Genomic DNA, 23299 nt, shown 5'->3' with positions numbered 1-23299 from the left:
TGCTATCAGGCTTTTGAATGGACTTACCTTGCATTAAGTTGATCTTTCTCTATACCCTAGCTATGACTGTAACACTACATTGTGCACTGTCTCCTTTCCATCTCCATGAGCAGTAAGCTTTGTCTGTATAGCATGCAAGAAACAATACTTTTCACTGTATACTATATGACAATAATAAATCAAGTATTACAGCAGTAAATATGGCAGAAAGTGAGTCCTAATTCTCTGATAAACTTTGCTCATCTGAGCCTGTTCAGCTGCATCATCTTACATCAACTGTGCTACCCCACACAGTTACAAAATAATGTAGGAATCCTAAAGTCCAGTGATCATTGCAGGTTGGGAAGGAGAAAATTGCTATGGAGTAAATTGATCCTACTTCAAAATTGTTGTGGAAGGTCCTGCATCAAAACTCACTGAATTTGTATTCTTTACAACATTGCTCAAGTTCGTAAATGGATATTTTAAAAATCTATGCATACACAAAGAAATACAAACATTTGTAGAGAATACCTCAACTTGGAAAGGATGTTTTTGATTTTTTGCACCTTGCGCCTCCGTGCCTCACATTCCTCACTGGTGAGCGGCTCCTCGGGCTCCATCTCTATGTAACGTTCAGGAATGAAAACCATGTCTGGCTTTGATAACTGAAAAGAAATAAAGAGTCAAAATATTAACATGGGGTGGGAGGGCTGATGGGTGCACTTAGGTAGACAACATTTACCTTTCAGACCTGGGTTCAAATTTAGCTGCCTGACTGATTGAAATAAGCCTCCATCTTCTCCCGGTTCTAAGGGATCCCGAATGAAATTTATTTAGAATGTTCCCAGTTCCCAATCTGGAAAGGTTAATATGCAAAATACCATACTGGTCGTGTCCCTTTGAGGAACATTGCCCAATGGCTCGATACCGATACTAGGTGACTAAACTGGGAAAATTCCATTCCTCTACATCGAAAATTCTCAACTTGATGAGCATAAGATTCACTTGTATGATGAGAACAAACACGACCATAATGTATTAATATTGCACTCGCAGGCAAACCATTAATCTGCAAGTAATTAACAGATAACACATCATACAACACACCCATATACAGACTGCTTGGAACTGAATAAAAGGATCAGAATCCCTTGGTTACTAAGGTCACTACTGATGACAGTGATACCAATCAGACTTCCATCTGGATTAATCCTTTGGAGGTGGGATAAAGGAAAGCTATGCAAGAATTCTTCACTAAAATAGGTACAAAGCTCCATATGGTTAGTTTAGCTCTCCACAGTCTTGAATCCTTTATTAAAATCAGGCAAAGCGAAGAATCAAGGATCAGGGACACACAACATAGGAATATTGGAGGGGAGGAGTAGACCATTCAGCCCTTCAAGCGTGCTCCACCATTCAGGAAGATCAGAGCAGATCTGGTTGTGATCTCAAACTCCACTTTTCTGAATTCACAGAACTTCCCACCCTCCCTGCAACATAACTCCTGATGCCCTTGTCTATCAAAAATCTAACACTGCCTTGAATTCAATTCCATGCCTTGCCTCCCTTGTTTTCTGGGAATGAGAATTTCACATACTAACAAACAGCCATTTGAAAAATATTCTCCTCATCTCAGTCTTGAAAGGCCATTTACAATGAGGGATGGTTGCAGCAAACATAGTTCAGGATATATCTCAAACCAAGCGCCCACGAAATCAGGCCAATCTTCTTATTTGTCCCATTTTATCAAAAGTCCGAGATTATTACATAATGATTGGGCCAATTGGGTTTGCTGCTTTAATGCATTTTATGAAAGAGCTGGTGTAGGAGTTTGAACTGCAACCTTATATCTCCTACAGAAAAGTTCTTGCTAAGAACTCTGGCACTAACATCTACAACTCTTTGCTCGGTACTAGAGTTTGAAGAGAATGATATTTCATTGCATCCAATAAGGTGACAAGACACTAATGGCATGTGTGCATCTTTGAAGTTTATGACAGCAAGTCAATCTTGTGGACACAGTGACTGTGACACAGCGAACATGATAATAAAACACAATGAATTATATTTATGACATGGGCGCAGCCACTGCATTTGACAAACACTATTAAATGTTTGACAGGTCTTCAAGATTTATTTTCTTTACATTTACAAATGGTTTCAGCTTTAACTTTTAAAAAAATATAGAATTAACAGCCTCATGACCTCTCTTAAATAGATAATCATTAATGTGACATAATAACAGTAATTATTTGTTTGCCAGTGTATCCCAGATAGCATCATCAAAAATTCAATCAACCAAAGCCTTTGAGTCGAACACCACATGAGGTGCTGGATTTCAACCGGGTTCTGGACAGAGTTGGGGAAAGGGAGCGGAGGTGGGAAACTGGGGCACAGTCCGAAAATAAATTTCCTAAATGTCCTGCAGAATTCAAGGCTGGAAAGCCAGTTTCCAGGGCCAAGGAACATGAGAGCAGGGAGGTGGGGGGTTAGATCGATCATAGGGAATTGGGGAGTCTGGATCACACATGGATGGGGGGGATAAGGGGAAATGGATCCATTGGTGGATAGGACAGCAAGGATTGAATGCTGGTCAAGAATTCTGTTGTTATTTGGGGATGTGGGGTGAGGGTCTGAGAGATCAGGAGGTTGGGAAAGGTCATTGGTTTACTAGCTAGCTTGCTGGGTGTGATGGAAATAATCCTGCTCTTTCTGGTCAACAACTAGTGCTGTAAAGGCACCATAGGCATCACAGTGGGCGTCACAGTGGTACAGTAGTTAGCACTGCTGCCTCACAGCACCAGGAACCTAGATTCAATTCCAGCCTCCGGTCACTGTCTGTGTGGAGTTTACACTTTCTTCCTGCATCTGCGTGGGTTGCCTCCGGGTGCTCCAGTTTCCTCCCACAGTCCAAAGATGTGAGAGTTAGGTTGATTGGCCATGCTAAATCAATCCTAGTGTCAGCAGGATTAGAAGGGTAAATGAGGGTTATGAGAATAGGGCTTTGTGGGATTGTGGACGGTACAGAGTCAATGGGCCAAATGTTTTCCTTCTGTATTGTAGGGATTCTATGACTCTAAACATTCAGTCCCTCTCATGTCTATTAGCTGCCAAGTGTCTGTGCAGTTCGGAAAATCCTGCCACCTAGGGTCAATAATAGATTGACTATTAAGATGAAGTCATGTAGCCTCAATATTTAAATTTTCCCCTCGAACGCTAACATTGAACAGACCCAGAAAAAGTATATCTGTTAAGTTCCTTTAAAAAGAGCCCAATAAACATTAAGTTGATAATATGATCAAGGGTCATAAGAATAGATATAAATAATCAGACATTCAACAGAAGATAGTCTGCTGCTGGGATTGCAGTCATACCTATGGTGGGTCCCACTGACTGGAATATTAAATGAGAGGCTATAACAATGGGTTAGTATTGTGTTTTTGCTTGCTTATCTGTGAAATCTGTGGATAAATTCCCTGCAGTTTTATTTCCAGGGAGGTTTGAGCTATGGTTACTCGCTTCTCTCAGAAGGCTGAATGGGTTGGTTCAGTGAGAGTCCATGACATGGCGCAATCTTTCCTCATTTTCCATTTGAGGATCCTGAAGAATGTGATCTTTTTACCTGGACCTTTCTACACTACAAGTGGAAAAATTGATCAGATGGATTGTACATCATTCCAACATGTTGTGAGTATTAGACACTCCTGCTATAATCAACAAGATAGGGTTTCTGGTTTAGCATACAATTACATCAGGTATCAGTTGTGGTTCAGCTGTAGCCATCATACTTCCGAGTCAGGAGGTCATGGCTTCAAGTCCTACCCTACAGACTTGAATGCATAAACTAAGGTGTGATCCTGAGGAAGATGTGGTCTTTCAGTGTCCATGTTAACCAAGACCCCTGAGGGCCAATGGTGCTATTTTCTCCCAGTATACTGATCAACATTTATCCGTCAGCAAATCAGTCATTCTATTCTCTTTGGGATCCTGCTGTGTGCAAATTGGATCCTCTACTTTATTCTATTGCAATGGTGTCTAAACTTCAAAAGTAATTCACACAGGCTGTGAAGTGGTTCAGATTGTCCTGAGGCTGTTCATGGTGCTTTATAAAAGCAAGTTCTTCATTCCTTCCTTTCCTTCACAAGTAGATAATTGGCAGTCATGTATGGGAATATCATTACCTCTTTGCTGAGGTCCAAATCATAGTCTAATGGCTCCACATCAGCTTCCACCATTGGCACTGACTTGATCAGCTCATCGTAAGGACTATTCTGCTCTCCTTTCACTGCTTTTTCCAATAGCTGTAAATCAAACTCTTGTTCACGTTTCCACTAAAAGAGGACAGAGAAATAATTGCAGTCTGTTAACATAATGCTGCAACATTATGCAGAGCCACAAGAAACATCCCTGGAGGAAAAAAAATACACCATTAAATGGTTTGAAGAAACTTACTCCTATAAAGTCAACCTAATATCGATTGAAAGTATTTCCAGCCACCTATATTCCTACCTGGCATCATTTATAACTCTGAAGGGATGCAGGGCAGGTCAGGTTGACTTCTGTTTAGGTCTATGCTAAGTTTCCTCACCTTCACCTTCAGGGGTAGCACAGTGGTTAGCACTGCTGCCTCACAGCGCCAGGGACCTAGGTCCAATTCCAGCCTAGGGTCACCGTCTGTGTGGAGTTTGCACATTCCCTCCATGTCTGTGTGGGTTTCCTCCGGGTGCTACAGCTTCCTCCCACAGTTCAAAGATGTGTGGGTTAGGTTGGTTGGCCATGCTAAATTGCTCCTTAGTGTTCCAAGATGTGCAGGTTAGAGGGATCAGGAGGATAAATACATGGGTTATGGGGATAGAGGCTGGGTGGGATTGTTGTCGATGCAGGCGCAATGGGCCAAATGGACTGTAAGGATTCTATGATTCACCACAGATAGATCCAAAGCTCAGTTTTTAAGATGACGAGAACAATCCCCTCAGCTCCATGATGTGGTAATACTTTTTGGGATACATAATTCCTCTAAAGCAAGTAACCTGCAGACAAAATGAGCTGGATAACCATGTTGTGTGCTGCAAACCTCCAAGGTATCAAACGGGTACAGCAGACACTTGCGATAACCATGTCTCAAAATATTGCATTGTAATAACTATTTCTGTATGGCACTGGTGTGGTGCAGCAGTAGATACTGACAGAAAATTTTTTTCATGTTATTTCATATTCATAGGCTACGTTTGTTTATAAATACACACCCAAGTATAATACCACAGCAAAAGAAAATCAGGTAGAAAAACACGACATTACTTTATGGCACAGTGGTCAGCACTGCTGCCTCACACACCAGGGACCCAGGTTCGATTCCCGGCTTGGGTCACAGTCTGTGTGGAGCCTGCACATACTCCCCGTGTCTGTGGGTTTCCTGCAGGTACTCCAATTTCTCCCACAGTCCAAAAGACGTGCTGGTTAGGTGCACTGGCCATGCTAAATGCTCCCTTGCTGCACCTGAATAGGTGCAAGAGTGTGGTGACTAGGGGATTTTCACAGTAACTTAATTTCATTATTTAAGTCTACTTGTAACACTAATAAATAAAGTGTTATTGCCAAGGCTTGGGTGCACCAAATATAAATGTGGTGTCATTTCAATGTAATTTTGGAGTTATTACTAGAGCATCTTCAATTAAGATATTTGTGTAGGTTTCCAGCTATGTTTGTGGCCTCAAATTATCACCTTCAATTATGGTTTTGTTTGTAATCAAGATACAGCTTTGTTTTTCAAAAGGTTTTTAAACATTGAGCCATGAAGAGATGGCACATTTAGGTATATGGCCAAAATCAAATCAGCCACCTAAGTGCAGCTGCCCCATGCATTTAATGTGGGGGCAATGAGCAAGAAAGATACCAAATTGACTAATCTGGTCAGGAGACTGTCATTAAGAACAGGACCACAAGGCAAAGAATGGCCTTCAAACACATATGCACAAGCTTAATGTGAACCCGATCAGAATAGAAACTCCAGTGAATTCATCCTTCTCTTTTATCAGTATCAGAATCAGTTACACTATCGAAAAATATACATTTATATTTATAAATATAAATCATTTCAAACAGGTATAAGAACATGCAGCTATTTTTAAATTCTAACTTTTAAAATTCTAACAGGGTTACACAGAGTAGATTCAGAAAGAATGTTCCCAATGATGGGGGAATCCAGAACTAGGGGTTATAGTTTGAGGCTAAGGGCTAAACCTTTTGAAACTGCAGTGAGGAGAAATTTCTTCACCCAGAGGGTGGTGAATGTGTGGAATTCATTACCACTGAAAGTAGTTGAGGCCAAAATGTTTTCTGATTTGAAGAAGAAATTAAATATAGCTCTTTGGGTTAAAGAGATAATGGGGTGAGGTGGGAGGGGTGGCACGGTATGAGGGGATTAGGATTTTGAATTCGATGATCAGCCGTGATCAAAATGAATAGCGGAGCAGGCTCGAAGGGCCAAATGGTCTACTCCTGCTTCAAGTTTCTATGTTACTATGTTTCTAAATAAACTAACTGAATGCTTTTAACTGTGCATTCCCTAATCTCGAACTATAGAGGGTATGAGAGGTACAGCAAGAATAGTTGTGCAGAATGTGTGTGTGTGGCGGGGGTGGTTACAGTGGGTTTGAATGCTGCTTTTTCACCTTGGTGTGTGAATGTCTCCAATCTGTTTAAAAAAAGTTGTGGAAATATTCCCAGCACAGTTGCAGCAAGTTGTAAGAGATGGAACCAGAATTTTAAACCATTAGCAATAGAGCCTACAAACCTCTCAAGGTTTTGATTTTCTATTGATACTTCTACTTAATTCAGTCTGCTTTCCCAGACAGGCCTCAGTACAAATGCTAAAGGCTATAGTGTTGTGTTCAGGTCAGTGTTTGTAGCCTGTGCTATTCAGACATTGTAAATCACAACAGGGTTGCAGTTGGGACATATGATGTCTGACTACAGAATCAATGCATCACTTTGTGGAAACAGTGTTTTATAAATCCACACTGTACAGATTACAACAGTAAAAGTGACCCACTGAAAATAATTCACCATTAGCCGATAGGTATTTATCATGACTATTTTGAGGGTTAACCTTGAAAAACAACAGTGGCCTCAGTGCCAAACTCTGGAATTCTGTCTGCTAATCCCACCCCCCCCTCCCCCACCCCCTTCTTTGGTCTCCTTTAGGCCACTTTTTAAAACCACCTCATTCACCAAATATTTCCTAATGCCTGTTCGGACATCACCTTCTTTGATTTTTGTGTCAATTTTCTCTTCGATTATGATCTCCGAAACACGTTTGGATGTTGCTCTGTTTTAAAGTGCTTTGTAAGTTGTTGTCGATGAACAAGATGACATTTCTGGGACAGGAAACGTAAGGTGGTCTCCATCACGACACACCCCACATCGCTCTCTTAGCTTTGGTCATTGTTGGGTGTTTAAATCCACTTCAATCTCTTCACAACACATTGACTGTTACGCTGCCATACGATTAAAAGGCAGCAGGAACATCTTTAGCTGGAGTTTCAATGAATGCCTCCCTTTTCATTCCTCTTGTTACCATTCTTATAGCATGAATTGTGAGCATAATATTCACTCCCATTTGCAAGGGTTAGCTGATAAAGCATGCACTTGATGTATTACTGGGCTGTTAAAACCATCCAGAAAATGCTCAAAGTTCCTGGCTGCAGGATAGCAACCAGGACCAAAAATAAACTGAAATCTCATGTGGTTGGCAACTATAAGGCCAGAATTTTAATTCCAGTTTTTATATCCAAGGAAGTTTATATATTTGTAGAAGGGCAATGTTGTTTAAGGGGCTCAGTAATCATTTATTTCACATAGTGACAACGTAGACAATACACAATGCCCAATACCATCCATTATACAAAGATTTCCCAAACTGTTCCTGCTATGAGACACTTGACTTCCCAATAGCATTGACAGAACCCCTCAAAAACATTTTTTGCTACATTGAGGAGTTCAACCACAAACGGATTTTGTACAATGAGTACAAACATACAAAACCAAATTTATAAAATGTTTAAACTCTATAAAATCCCAACACGCCCCCAACCCTGATGACCAGCCTCGATCGCCTCCTCCCTCCCTCTCCTACCTATCCCAATTGCAGAGGGCAGTTGGTCACCCCTCCCCCAATGACTGCACTCCTCCCCCCAAAAGGCCAAAAGTATGCTGCTCCTCCTTGGCACTGCCCGGCTGCCAATGCGGAGGTGCAGGCTGCACAAGCAGCGCCCCTTCTTGCCCCCAACCTCCTGGTGGGGGGCCTCAATGGCCTCTGTCCCTATCAGTAGGTCAGGACACTGTTCCCCATGAGTGTGGAGCAGTTGTAAATCCAGCAGGTGGGGACCTCATCCAGAGCTTTGGAGGGGAGGGGTGTAGAGAAAGATGCTAGTGGGTGCAGAAAATGCTATCCCAGGCACGCTAATCATATATCCATATAACAATCAGCTCCGTGCCAGTTTCCGGCATGGAGCTGATTGTGCTAAACAAAGCGCTTGGAAATCTTGTGACCGACGTAAATGCCCCCGCTGATGTCTCCTGGCCTGCTGCGCTGTTCAGGAGAATCCTGGTCAATATGTTTGGATGGGGAGTGGGACAGTAAGACATAGTTTTCACAAGGTGATCAGAAGTTGTTGCAATTTACTAACTTGCAAGGTTAACTGCTCACCCATGCCCATCTGAAATAACTGTCCAATTTGCACAATTAACTAAAATAAATAAAGTTAACTTCACTATTATTTTTACTTTAAATTTTGGCCCGCTATCTCAGATGAGGATACCCCATTGTAAAAATGTATCAATATTTACCTGCAGTTCCTGTTATGCATGTATGTGGCACTGTGATAGGAACTTTCAATGTTAAATCTCACTCAATGTTTGCCTCTAAAGCGGCAGCCATTGCAACATAATGGGGGTGATTCTCCCAGCCTACTGCATTGCTCAAGAAGCGCAGCTGGCCGAGAGACATCAGCAACAGCCGTTTTGCAGGATTTCTGCCGTGTAAGGAAATTGCCATGGAGCTGATTATCATATGGAAATGTCACAGAAATACTCTCTGGGACGCTAGGAGGGAACAGGGGCCATTGAGGTCCCCCAGAAGGTCAGGGGTAAGGGGGGTTGGCACTGCCCATTGGGCACCTTGGTACTGCCCACTGGGTAGTGCCAAAAGGGCATGGCCAGGGGGCATGGTGTGTGGTGGGGGGGGGTGCAGAGAGACCCACTGCCACTCTGCAAAAGATTCAGTGGGGGAGGGAGTGAGTGAGTGAAGGTGATAGGGGCTGGGCCAGGGAAGTCCTGGAGGCCAGCAACAGGGGGTTGCAGGACTGGCTACTGTGCATGCACCGATCTCCGCTGTAACAGATCGGGCATGCAGTAGCCCATTCGACACTGTGTTGAGACGGGAATAGACCCCGCCACCGCTTTTCAGAGTGAACCCGCTGAGGCATGTTGTGGAGCTCAGAGTGTCGGAGATTCATTCTGGTAAGTATATCAAAAAAAACGGTGGCAATTACTCCCATTTTTCCACACGTTGGCAACTTTAATTTTTTTTGGGGAGAATCCCAGCCAGTGTACTGACAGTTAACACCAAAAAGGTTTGATCTGTTTGCAGTTACAAATTCTGGCCACCAAGTGTCACTTTACAACAGCCTAACTTTATCTTAGTTATAACATTAGCTGCTGGCTATCAAAGGTGTACGTCTTGAAATTAATAAATTAAAAACATCCTTAATATTTCTTGGTTCTTTATGTCTCCCCATACTTAGAACAGTACAGCACAGGAACAGGCCCTTCGGCCCACAATGTTGTGCCGAACATGACGTCAAATTAAACTAATCCCGTCTGCTTGTCCGTGGTCTATGTTCCTCTGTTCCTTGCATATTCATGTGTTTTCCTAAAAGCCCCTTAACCGCCCCTATCGTATCTGCCTACACCACCACCCCGGCAGTGCGTACCAGACACCGACCACTCTCTGTGGAAAAACTTACCCCTCGAACCTCCTTTGAACTTTTCCCCCTCTAAGTGCATGCCTCTTCGTATTAGACATCTCCGCTCTGGGGAAAAGATTCTGACCCTGAACGCCATCTATGCCTCTCACAATTTTATAGACTCCTATCAGGGCTCCCTTCAGTCTCCACCCCTCCAGAGAAAAGAACCCTAGTTTGTCCAGCCTCTCCTTATAGTTCAGGCAAAATCCTGATAAATCTCTGCTGCACCCTCCCCAAAGCCTCAACATCATTCCTGTAATGTGGTGACCAGAATAGAATGCAATACTCTAAGGGCCCGATTTTACCATTTTCATTCCAAGTGCTGAATCTGGGAGCAATTCAGATCCAACTTGGAAGTCTGCTTTCAGGTACCCCCATACGCACTCAGCCAGAAAAAAAAAATTGCAGGTCCGAATCGCTTAGCGCATCTGAAATGACCGGAGCTCTGAATTACGCATGCACAGTTAGAAAAAAATTTGAAAAAGCACGCCTGTGTCAGATCGCTCCCAGGCTGCAGAACGTGGAGAGTGTGGCCTGGGAGCGAAAAGCGGGAGCGATGGTCCCCATACTCATCGCCGTCCCCCTTATCCACCTCACCCCCCCTCCAGACCAATCGCAACTCCCTGCTCCCCCCCCATCAATCATCCACAGAGTGGCAGCGAACACCCCTGCCACTCCCCCAGAGATCCATCTGCCCCCACCCCCCATCAGTGAGCGATCAGATCTCCCCCCACCCCGACCAGAAATACATCTTACCTGCCTCCCTCCTCCTCCTACCCCCCCGCCCCCCCCCCCCAAAGACAACAATCACTCCCTCACTCCCCCACAACCCCATCACCCCCCAAGGAATGGTCTGGCCTCACTCACCTCCCACCCCCACCCCATACAACGATCTAACCTCAGTCATCCGCACCCCCCCCATAAACCCAAACAATGATCTGGCTCTCACTCAACCCCCGCCACACCACACCCCCGCCTGCCCCCACCTCAGACAATGATCTAGCCTCACTCACCACTATCCCACCCCCAGACAACAATGTGGCCTCACTTATCCTCCCATCAGAGAACGGTCTGGCCTCACTCACCCCACCTTCCCCAGAAGAACATCCGAGCTGCCATTTCCTCCCTCCCTACTAGGCAACGATCAGCCCTCCCCACCACCGCCAGACGATGATTGGCCCTCCCCCCCGCCCCCACCAGAGATAAATCTGATCTGCCTCCTCCTCCCCTTCCCCCCGCCCCCCACAACCAGACAACAATCTGGCCTCACTCCCCTCCCCCTCCCCCCAAGCAGAGAATTATTAGGCCCACCTCCCTCCTTCCCCCCCACCATTGATCTGAGTCAAAGAGCTGTTGGAAGCTCTGAGCGCACTCTTCAGCAGCTGGAGCACCCGATTCAGACTTCTATTTAGCAGGTCCATTTTGGGCACGGAGTAGATCATCACCACCACCAGTGTCAGTAAAGTGGCAATCTGCACAGGCACGGACCGTGTTAACGGCCTCACACCCAACTTTACCACATTTTCGCATCAGCAATGATAAAATCGGGCCCCAAGTGCAGCCTAACCAAAGTTTTATAAAGCTGCAACAAGATATCCTGACTATTTTACTCAATGCCCTGACCAATAAAGGCAAGCATGCCATACACTTTCTTTATCACCCTATCTACTCATATGGCCACTTTCAGGGAGCTATGGACTTGAACCCCAAGATCCCTTTGGAGATCAATGCTGTTCAGGGACCTGCCATTAACTCTGAACTTACCCTTAACATTTGCTCTCCCAAAGTGCAGCAACTCACATTTGCCCAGATTAAACTCCATCTGTCACTGATCTATATCCTGGTGTATCCTTTGGCAACCTTGTACACTATTCACAACTCCATCTCTCTTTGTGTCGTCTGCAAACTTATTAACCCAACCACCTATATCCAAGTCTTTAAGAGGTCCCATTTCAGATCTCCACCTGGTATTTGGGTAGATCAGGTCGTCTGGGTTGATCAAGATGTTGGGTTGGTAAAAGTCAAATGAGTGCCAAGGTATGTAAAATGATAACATTCGGGAAAAATTCCATCATTTAAACTGAACACAATCTAGGGTCTAGGCGACAAAGTTATACTTTCCCAAGGTGATGGCCTAGTGATATTATCACTAGACTATTAATCCCAAAACTCAGCTAATGTTCTGGAGATCTGGGTTCAAATCCCACCATGGCAGATGATGGAATTTGAATTTAATTTTAAAAACTGGAATTAAGAATCTAATGATGACCACGAAACCATTGCAGATTGTCGGAAAAATCCGTCAGGTTCACTGATGCCCTTCAAGGGAGGAAATCTGCTATCCTTACCTGGTCTGGCCTACTTGGAACTCCAGAGCCACAGCAACGTGGTTGACTCTCAATTGCTCTTCGTGGGCAACTAGGGATTGGCAACAAATGCTGGCCAGCCAGCAACGCCCCTGTCCCACGAATGAATAAAAAAAAAGCATCTTGCTATTTTTTTCTTCTTAGTACTGTAAAAGTTCTGCTGCGCCCACTTTAGGCTACATTTGGTTTTGTTTCATACTTGCAATCTCCCTATGGAAATTCCACTGTATTTATATAATTAAGAGGAAGCATAGAAAGAGGAGAACGATGGAGAGATGTCAAACTTGTGCCCAAAAAAACAAAAGCAAAGACAGAACAAAACTTCTTTGGTCTAGCTGAGGAACAGTGTAAACATAGGTTAAGATTTGATGGAACTATCATGACAGTTATGTCATATGCAATAACTGTCAAGGTGATAACACTTCACTTTTAGCCCCAGAGATTAATTTCAAGCTGCCGCAGGGATCATCGGTAATATTAATCAAGTTGCAGTGCACAGATGCATGAAGCAGTTGACTAACACCTTTTTCATGGAGCTGGCAGTATAATCAATCATCAGTTTAAATGGCAGTGACATAAGAGGGCACAACATTTTTTACAAGTAGAACAATAATCAAGTTCAAGGTGTCCTTGATTTCACCCACATGGCTCGACATGACTTTACAAGAACTCCATTTGTGAAGCCAAGCTGCCATCAATATGCATCTCACCTGTAACTAGATATAGAGGATTGTATAGATGAAAAACCACTTTCCATGTCGGAGTCCTTTACCGTAACACAAACCACCTTGGTCTCATTATGTGGCCCAGAAGAAAAGTTCAAGGTTGACTCCTAAGAGATGAAGTCTACCCACCACACTCTGGGCCAGACACTTTATAGCAACCATATACACCTCCAAAACATATGTACGATGAGATGACAACAGTCATCACAGATCACAACATAGGAATGTTAAACGCCTAGACAAGTCAGAGAGATTCTGCAAGACAAGTCTGGTCAAACTGTCTCACATGGTCATAAACTGCATCAGGTTACACAGTGCCACCATTTGAAAAAAGCAATATGGGACACCAGCAAGGTGAAAACAACGAAGAACAGGAAGGATTGGTTATTGTCTTTATGTTCCAGCTGGTGAGCAGAGTCTCATCATGTCCACTAATCGCCACATTTCCGAAGGCAGAACTTAGATTATAAAGACACAACAGTTCCTAACTTTGTCGAAGGTAGATAGACACTAATATCAACCAAGTGGAAATAGGAACTGCTCCATATTTGCTATGACTTGCTAAAGCTAATTGTGCAAGTTTCCAATGATTGCAGCAATCATACTTTTATTTGTAAACAAAAAAAGTCCTCCGGATTCGTGGCCACAGGCTCCACCTTAGCTGACAAAGACTGCAGGTTCCTCTTCTTCCTGTATCTCTACTAACCATTCCTGTTCACTTATGCTAGGTACAACACCCCAGCATACTTCCCCATCTCATTCTCCAAATCCCTCAGGTGGATACATTAGTGCACTGCTTGTTTAGAATGCATGCAATGAGGTGCTGTTTTGTTGGATTGCATTGCCACTTCTTGCAGCAAATCTTGAAAAAGAAACCTTCAGGTGAGACTTTCAGCAAATGGGTTTAACCTGGTTTGGAGCCAACAAAGAGGCACGCTGAGAGAAAGAAAGCTAGAAAAGTTTTGTAATAAGCTGGGGGCCAGGCCAGGGCTCCCTTTCCTAATCCTTGTCCCATCTAATTGCCTCTCAGACAAGGATCACTTAGCCTCAAAGAGGAAACAGGGCCTCCTCAAAAGAATCACTTTTAGAGTTTCTCTCCTGCAGAATAGGAAGTGAATCATTGAAAGTATAACAGGACTGTATCATGATAACAGGACTGTATCATGATATCTTCCTGCCAGTGTGCCCCAGGTCTCCAGCCCACTCTGCCCATCTGGAGCTGGTCATAACTGTGAATATCCACAGGATATGGCTGAAGTGCCCTAAAAAATCTAATGCTTCACTGTGCACCAAGCTAGAAAAGTCTTCCACCATTTTGTATTAATGCTCTGTATTGAATATCAATGTTATCTCCACCACCCTCTCCCCCTTACGGTGAAAATAAACATCTCTTCATGAGAATATAAGAAGTTAAGTACAAAAGTTGTTCCAAGAATAGGCAATTATCTACAAAGAATTACAAACAAGGTTTCTCATGGCTGGCGATACCAGTGTTGAACGGCACTGTGAAACGAGTGGACTGCATTACAATAAAATCAGGCAAGTTTACAAATACTAATCTAGTTACTTACATAAGAACATAAGAAATAGGAGCAGGAGTAGGCCATCTAGCCCTTCGAGCCTGCCCCGCCATTCAATAAGATCATGGCTGATCAGTCGTGGCTCAGTTCCACTTTCCCGCCCTCTCCCCATAACCCTTAATCCCCTCACTTATCAAAAACCCATCAACCCACGTCTTAAAAATATTTAGCGAGGCAGCCTCCACCACTTCAACGGGCAGAGAATTCCAGAGATTCACCACCCTTTGAGTGAAGAAGTTCCTCCTCAACTCCGTTCTAAACCGCCCCCCCTTTATCTTGAGGCTGTGCCCCCTAGTCCTACTGTCTTTTTTGAGCGGGAAGAGTCTCTCCACCTCTATCCTATCCATCCCATTCATCATCTTATACGTCTCAAATGAGATCTCCCCTCATTCTTCCAAACTCTAACGAGTACAAGCCTAGTTTATTCAGCCTCTCCTCATAGCTCAACCCCCTCAACTCCAGTATCAGCCTAGTAAACCTCCTCTGCACTCCCTCCAAGGCCAAAATATCTTTGCGCAGGTGCGGCGCCCAAAACTGCACACAGTACTCCAGCTGCAGCAAGATCTCCCTACTTTTATATTCAATCCCCCTCGCTATGAAGGCCAGCATCCCATTCGCCTTCCTGACCACCTGCTGCACCTGCAAGCTGGGTTTTTGCGACTCATGCACAAGGACCCCGAGGTCCCTCTGCACCGTCGCCTGCTGCAGTTTTTCGCCACGTAAGTAATAGTCCTTCCTACCATTATTCCTACCAAAGTGGACCACCTCACACTTGCCAACATTAAATTCCATTTGCCATTTCCTGGCCCATTCGCCCAGCCTATCTAGATCCTTCTGCAGACTCTCCACACCCTCCGCACAATTTGCCGTTCCCCCAATCTTGGTGTCATCAGCAAATTTCGACACCCTACACTCGGTTCCCTCCTCCAGATCATCTATATAAATGGTAAAAAGCTGAGGCCCCAGCACCGACCCCTGGGGCACTCCACTAGTCACCATCCGCCAATCCGAATAGCACCCGTTGACCCCCACTCTCTGCCTCCTATTTGACAACCAATCCTCTATCCACGCTAACACCCTACCCCCAACTCCATGTCCCTCGACCTTCTGCAATAACCTCTTGTGAGGTACTTTGTCAAACGCCTTCTGAAAATCTAGAAAGACCACATCCACCGGCTCTCCTCTATCCACCGCCCTAGACACATCCTCATAGAACTCCAGTAAATTTGTCAGACACGACTTCCCTTTAATGAAACCGTGCTGCGTCTGCTCTATCAAGCAATTCCCTTCAAGATGCCTTGCAATTTCCTCCTTAATGACAGATTCTAACATTTTACCTACCACAGACGTTAAACTAACCGGCCTATAATTCCCCGCCTTTTGCCTGGCACCCTTCTTAAACAACGGCGTAACATTAGCCATTTTCCAATCATCCGGCACTTCCCCGGAATCCAGCGACGTCTGGAAAATAACCACCAAGGCATCCACTATCACCTCCGCCATTTCTTTCAGAACCCTCGGATGCATTCCATCCGGTCCTGGGGACTTGTCCACAATCAGCCCCTCCAGTCTGTCGAGCACCGCCTCTCTAGTAACAGTAATGTCATTAAGACCCTCCAGGCCTACCACCTTTCCATCGCTAACACCTGGCAAATTATTCACGTCCTCCTCCGTGAAGACAGAAACAAAAAAGTTATTCAATACCTTAGCCATATCCCCATCCCCTACCACTAGGTCCCCTTTCTCATCCTCTAAAGGACCAACGTTCACCCTAGCCAGCCTCTTCCTTTTTATATATTTATAAAAACTCTTGCTATCCTTTTTTATATTAAGCGCTAGCCCAGCTTCATAGTTTCCTAGCCCAGCTTCATGCATCATGCATCTATAAGTGGATAAAAGAATGTATCAAGTTAAAAGACTCTGGGGTATAAGAGTAGTATTGAGAGATAAAGGGGGCGGTTCTCCCATCCCAACACGCATGTTTTTTGGCACATCAAGATGGGAGAATTGTGTGTCAGCCATTTTGCAGGATTCGCACGTGCTCCCGAAACGTGTGTTTCCCACAGCCAGGCACAGTCGGGACCATGCTAGAAACCGGCAGGAAGAGAGGTAAGTCATTTAAGTCTTTTAAGTATGTATTTTAGATGTAATTATTGGGCCAGGCACAGAATGCTCCAGGCCCAAAAGCATCTCCCATCCCACCAGGAGCATTTCATTCCAGTGGGGTTTGAAATAACTCCCCATTTATGGTGAACTAGCAGGAGACCCTACTGGAGTGAAGGGCAGGGGGCAATCAGGGCCCTGGGGAAGGTGGGGGGGGGGTGGGGGGGGGGGGGTCAGGTGGCGGTGACCGCTGGAGGTGTGGTCCGCCTGTACCCCGGCACTGTCCAAGGGGCAAAGTGCCCATGCCCAGGGAGCACCTTGGCACTGCCCATTGGGCATCAGGCAGTATCAAGGGGGAGGGGTCTATTGTGGGCAGGTCCTAGAGTTGATGAGGGTGGGGTTGGGGGTTTCACTGCCACTCTGCATTGTGATTGAACGGGGCTGGAGGGAGGGCAGTGATCGGGGAGATTTGCCACTGCTTGCTGAAGTGGGGGAATGGGGTGAGGTGGATCTTGTCAATGCTGGGGAGACAGGGGGGTGGGGCAAAGAAGGGGCTGGTCTGGAAATTCTTGTGGGGGCCGCAATCTGGCCATGGGAAGGGCTGGGGGGCAGCACTGTGGGGATCCAGGGCTGGCCAGCAATCGAGCTGGCCAGCAAAGAGGGAGGCTAGCAGTTCGGGGCCATTGCGCATGTGCAGAGGCCTGGAACTGTCAGACTCCAGCGTGAATAGGCCCTGCCCCCTGAGCACTTAACAATATTCATGATTGTGATCTCTGTGTTGCACAGAGCGGGGAGGTTCAGGCCTGACGTTGAACTAAAAAAAAAGTTGTGATTTAGACTATTTTCTCGCCAATTCGGCACTTTTGTGAGACTCGCCCCCAAACTGTTATTGTAAAGATACTCTTCTGTGGCTAGTGTAATCATGGAAAAGCTTACACAGTATTATAAAATCATATGGGGAGGGTGTGGCAGAGAAACACTGGTAGTCAATACAGAGCATTAATACTAAACGATGGTAGGGTTTTCTAGCTTGGTGCAGAGAGAGGCATTAGATTTATTATGGCCATATCCTTTGTGGGCGTTCACAGTGATGACCAGCTCAGATAGGCAGAACAGGCTGGAGATCTGGGGCAAGGTTCTAACTCATTCAAAGCCCATCCACTCTTAAAATTGGTCCCATTATCAACACCTATTGGTCCATCTTTCCCTACTGTACTTGTTCAATTAGAGATTTCTCTGGCTGAAGCGGCTGGAAGTCTCACAACACTGCCCCAATCTCCACATCATGACTACCATGGAGCTGCTGCACACAGACTGATTTTAATTTATTCCACCCTCTTCAGGTTTAAAATCTTGTACACAGTGTTTGTGCAGTGAATCATTGATATGAATTGAATAAATGTGCACTTCAATAGACAAGTCATGGAACACTATCCAAATATCGTGGCTTACATGCAATGGAAAATACTGTGTGAAAAATCAACACAATACCGTGAATTCTGCCAAGTTCATAGCAAAGCTTAGCATTCAGTGTTTCGACGTTCGGTTCCACTGACACTTAAATATGGGACCTGTCATTGATTACCTCAGATGCCTGACCACAGATTCTCGAACATTAGATGCCAATAATTCACTGTCTGCCTGGGAATTGACTACGTTCGCATTCACTGAAGTGTGTATTAGTTGGTACGTCCCAACTTGTGTACCTGACAAGTCACGGTATGCAATTTTTTGAACTCTGCGCTCGCCAGCAGTGAAATTAGATTCAAAGAGTCACAAACCTCCCTCATCAAAAAGAAAACTGGCTGATAGGAATGTGACTAATGCCAAGCTTCCAACTGAGAAAAGTGAATCTGCCTTCAAACTTGCAATTGGTCTGTACATGGGGGGGAAAAGGAGGAAGATGGTTTAAGCTTGGACCAAATTGTATTGCACTAAAAATCCAAAAAAAAAGTAAAGATCAATGTTGAGAACTATTCAGCAATGGTATGAGGCAAATATTCTGATAAAACAGAGCTGTCTATGGCTGGAAGAGTTTGGTAAAGATATGTCTCTAGTTTATTCTACCTGCAAAGTCCTGGTCTCTAACATCTAGAGATTTATGCCAAAATTGGAAGAACTATTTCACAAGCTAGTTAAGTAACAACCATCAAACAGTCTTTCTTATAGAATAATACCTTTCAATGATTGTCCAAGATTCCTCCATCATCTGTACCTAGTATGAAACTTAAGCTCATGAATCAGCCATGTTGAGCAACACTTGAAAAACACTGAGGGGTAGCAAGGGTACTGGGTGGGGGGCTTCAAAGTCCATCACCAAGAGTGATTTGGTAGCACTTCCACTGACCTCTGCAGTCCTGCAACATTCAGCAATGAATGGCGGTGGGTAATTGAACAACTAACATTGAATGATGATTATGCCTAGAACCTCGGTGCAAAAGGCAACGATGAAGCATTTGCTACCATCTTCAACCAACAGTGCTATGTGTAAAGTTAATTTCATCTCCCCAAGATCTCCAAACATACCAGTCTTCAGCCAAGCCCATTTACTCCGTGTGAGTAAATGGACTCCAAGCAGTGAAGAACATTGGAACAGAAAAGGCTATAGATCCTGGCAAAAACCCCAGATGTAGCACTGAATACTTGCACTCCAGAACTAATTGCACCTCTTGCCAAGCTGCTCCAATATAGCTACGTGACACTCAACTCATCAATTATCTGCTCAGTAATGCCCAGTTTGGGTTCCACCAAGACTACCAAGCTGCAGACCTCCTTACAGCCTTAACTGAAGCATGGACAAAAAAAGCTGAATTCCAAATGTGAGGTGAGTGACTCCCCTTGACATCAAGTCAGTACTAAAAAAAAAATGAAGTCAATGGAAATTAGGTGGAAAATTCATCACTAGCTGGGATCATTTCTAGCGCAAATTAAGTCAGTTGTGGTCATCTTAGCCTCAAGATACTGCTGCAGGAGTTCCCCAGGGTAGTGTTCTAGACCAATCATCTTCAACTGTATTAACATTCCTTCCATCATTAGGGTCAATCACTGACGATTGCACAGCATTCCATTTCATTTGCAGCTGCTTAGACAATGAAACAATATCAGGGCTTGCAACCAGCAAGATTTTGACAACATTCACGTGTAGCAAGCAATATTTATGTCTCAGAAGTGCCAGACAATAAACAGCTTTCTGCCACGTTCAATGGTGTTATTAACATTGAATCTCTCACCTCAGGATTATCACCAATGAGAAACTTAAGTGGGCTAGCACTATAGCTACAAGAGCAAGTCAGAAACTGAGTAACTCATGTCCTGTATTCCGAAGTCTTTCCACTATTTAAAATGCATGAGTCAGGAGTTGCACCGGTCATGATGACAAACCCTTCATTTGCCTGGATGAGTTCAACTTCATAAACACTCAAGCAGCTCAATATTCACCAGGCAAAAGCAATCCGCTTGAATGGTGCCCCATCCATCACGTTAAACATTCAATGTCTCCAGTAGTGGCGCACCATAGCCACAAGAGCACACCAAGATGTACAGCAGCAACTCAGCAAGGATTCTTCCACAGAAGCTTCAAAACCCAGTAATTCTACAATCTGGGACAGCAAGGGTAGCAGGTACTATGGGAACACCACCTCCTGCAAGTTTTCTTCCGAGATGCACACCTTCCTAGCTTGGAACTATATCGCCATTCCTTTGTTGTCACTGGGTCAAAATCCAGGAACACTCTACTTAGCAAATACGACCACCACTTTGAGTTGAAGTTAGGGATGGGCAATAAATCCTGACCTCCTCGCACCTTCTACAAATAGTAAAAATCCCTGTTCAATTTTAAAATGCCTTATTCGGGGGAAGTTGCGTAGTGAAATAATGAAAGATTCAGACAAAGTCTAGCTCACTTTGATTAAGGTGACATTATCCAGAAAATTAGGGAACGTAAGCAACCCAAATAGTTATTTTGAAGGTACAAAATGTAATGCAAGCATGAAAACCCATGAGGTTTTTCAATGATAGCAACAAATACATTTCTCTCCCCCCCCCCCACATCGCTCCCACCCCGCACCGAAAACTCCAATTGCATAAACAAAATACATAAAATCTAAATTAGGAAAATAATTTGTAAACTAAACTTCAGACTATGGAGATAGAATATACTCAAGGCATGAAGAGTCTGACAAATGAAGCCACATTTATGCATAATTTAGGTGGCCACTGTCAATTCCATTTTGCGAACGTTAAATAAATAGTTCAACCACTCCTTTTACTGAATTGAAAATGCACAAGTACCAAATGTGGCATAAATTAGGGAAAGAGTGAAAGAAGTGAATAAATTTCACCACTTTGTTTAATAGCCACATAGACTTTCAATACTTCTGACTGTGTGATAGGCTATGTTCACAGATCTTATTTAGTTTTTTTGATGAATGAAGTCACAAGATGATCCTTTCAATTTCAAGAATATTAGATTACATTCACATGCAACTCTTTCATTTTGAGAGAGACAGAGTGTGTGTGAGTGTGTTTATCTTTCATTTTGATAGAAAAAGAGAGGGGGGGGGGAGAGAGAGAGAGAGAGAGAGAGAAAAAGAGAATGTGTGTGCACATGTGTATATATAACCAGGCCTCAATGTGATAGGATTAATCATCAGTGCATAAAAATACATGAGAACAGGTAAGTCAAAATGATAAGGAAATCCATCACAGATGAATGTCTTAATTGTCAGATTTATTTGTTTTTCATATAATAGCAAACTACATTTGATGTGAGAGTCTGTAGTTAAATAACAAATAAATGGCATCTACATTTCACAACTATGTTGTATCATTTGCTATCAGCTACCATTAAATCCAGGTTACAAAGCACAGCCGTGTACAAATTGCATCTTATTTTTATAGTGCTTGTTTTGGTTAAAAAGTGCATATTTCTTTTGCACTGGTATAAAGATCACACCTTCCTACTTGAACATAACAACTTGGCAATGTAGATGCAACTTGTACATGGTATTTTATGATATACAGTTTTGTTCTGGATATCCTGGCAGTAATTTTATACATGATCAAAATTCAGTTTAGCACAAATGCTGGTAAACCAGAAAATGTACATATAAAATCATTTGTTAAAAAGTGCAAGCAATTAATTTACTATATTAAGGACACTTCTGCAAAACACATTCCAGCTAATGAAATTGTCTGTTTCACAATTAAGCTCCAAGTGGTTTTATGTATATATTAATTTTTGTTTTCCCCCCGTTTCTTGACCTCGCCATATGTTAAATTAAGATTACTTCCACAGATAGGCAGCAATTTTGTACCAAGTATCAACACTTGTTGAATTCCGTACGTTAAAACAAGCAATGCCCAAATGACGACTGAAAGCTTGTATTTAGAAATGCAACTGAAATATTATGAATTCAGACTTTTTTTAAATTTAAAATGTAGTGAGACAACAGTATCTAGTAATTTAATCAAATCAATGTGCTATGCTAAAGCAGTACAATTCTGCCAGGGTGCACATGGAACTGGATACGATTAGAGACTAGTTTACCTATTGAAGAGGCTGGAAACATTCAGGAATGTAGTAAATTGGTAACAAATCACTGCCATTTATCTGGTCAACTTAAGGGTGAGTGAAAGTGACTTGAATTTTGAAATATCAGACCCCAAAAACGGAACAGGGAGTAAGGACTTGAAACGGGTTGTAAGTACTACATTTCTATATGAGCATCACAAAGCATAACTATGCAGAAACACAGTGAGGCCTGGTAATACACAAAAGACAAATGATCTTGTTAGATGTTACTGACAAGTAAGTAAAGGCCTTAATGATGAAAGCATGAGAAACGGGTAACAGATTGCCAACAGTTGGGTAACTTGTGCATTGATTCAGATATAGAGGTTTTGCAAGGAAAAAAAAAATCAAAAGGTACAGCGTACAATACAATTGATAATGCTACTGCAGCTCCTAAAGCTGCCCTCTAGGTTAATTGCCAACAAGTGGTTTAATTGTACTTGGTTAGTGACGGAGAGGGATCACCATTCACTTACAAGATTTCTTTCCTAAGGGTGCAACACCTTGATCATACTGGCTGCAGCATTGCTGTTTAATGCCCTTCAGCATTCAGTACAGGAACATTGAGTCATAACAACACCTACAGTTAAAAATTCAACTTCATCAATGACAAGCAAACTGACCATCAATTCTTACAGGTTTCATCGATATTCATCGGCAACTGGAATTACTTAATTTACCTCATTAACTCTAAGAAGAAAATAAAACATTTTAGCTGAAACATTCTGAACAATAGTACAGCACCAATATATATTTCCGAATTCAACTGAAATGGATCCTTTTGGAGTACAAATGACATATTTGGCATTTTCAAGTTCTAGAAATCATTTCCAAAAAATAATTTAATTCTTCAATTGAATTAAAAAGAGAATTTCTAGTCATTAAAACTGCTGCAGAAGGTTCCGAATGGCTCAAGCTGCTCCGTGCATGAAATGGTTAACTAGGT

General features: G+C 43.3%; 1 protein-coding gene across 7 annotated transcripts in view; it reads right to left on the bottom strand.

The window, feature by feature from the left end:
* plekha7b (pleckstrin homology domain containing, family A member 7b) overlaps positions 1-23299 on the bottom strand; it is a 462229-nt gene that overhangs the window by 19975 nt on the left and 418955 nt on the right. For all 7 annotated transcript variants that reach the window (XM_080190136.1, XM_080190135.1, XM_080190138.1 and 4 more), the window contains 2 exons: positions 4164-4313; positions 514-647 (listed from right to left, as the gene is read on the bottom strand). In XM_080190136.1, the coding sequence (XP_080046262.1) occupies positions 514-647; positions 4164-4313 (284 nt within the window). The remainder of the gene's footprint in view (positions 1-513; positions 648-4163; positions 4314-23299) is intronic.

This window comes from Carcharhinus amblyrhynchos, chromosome 6, assembly GCF_965287045.1.
Source record: "Carcharhinus amblyrhynchos chromosome 6, sCarAmb.v2.hapA, whole genome shotgun sequence".
Lineage (NCBI taxonomy): Eukaryota > Metazoa > Chordata > Chondrichthyes > Carcharhiniformes > Carcharhinidae > Carcharhinus > Carcharhinus amblyrhynchos.
This window is presented reverse-complemented; position numbering and strand designations above follow the sequence as displayed.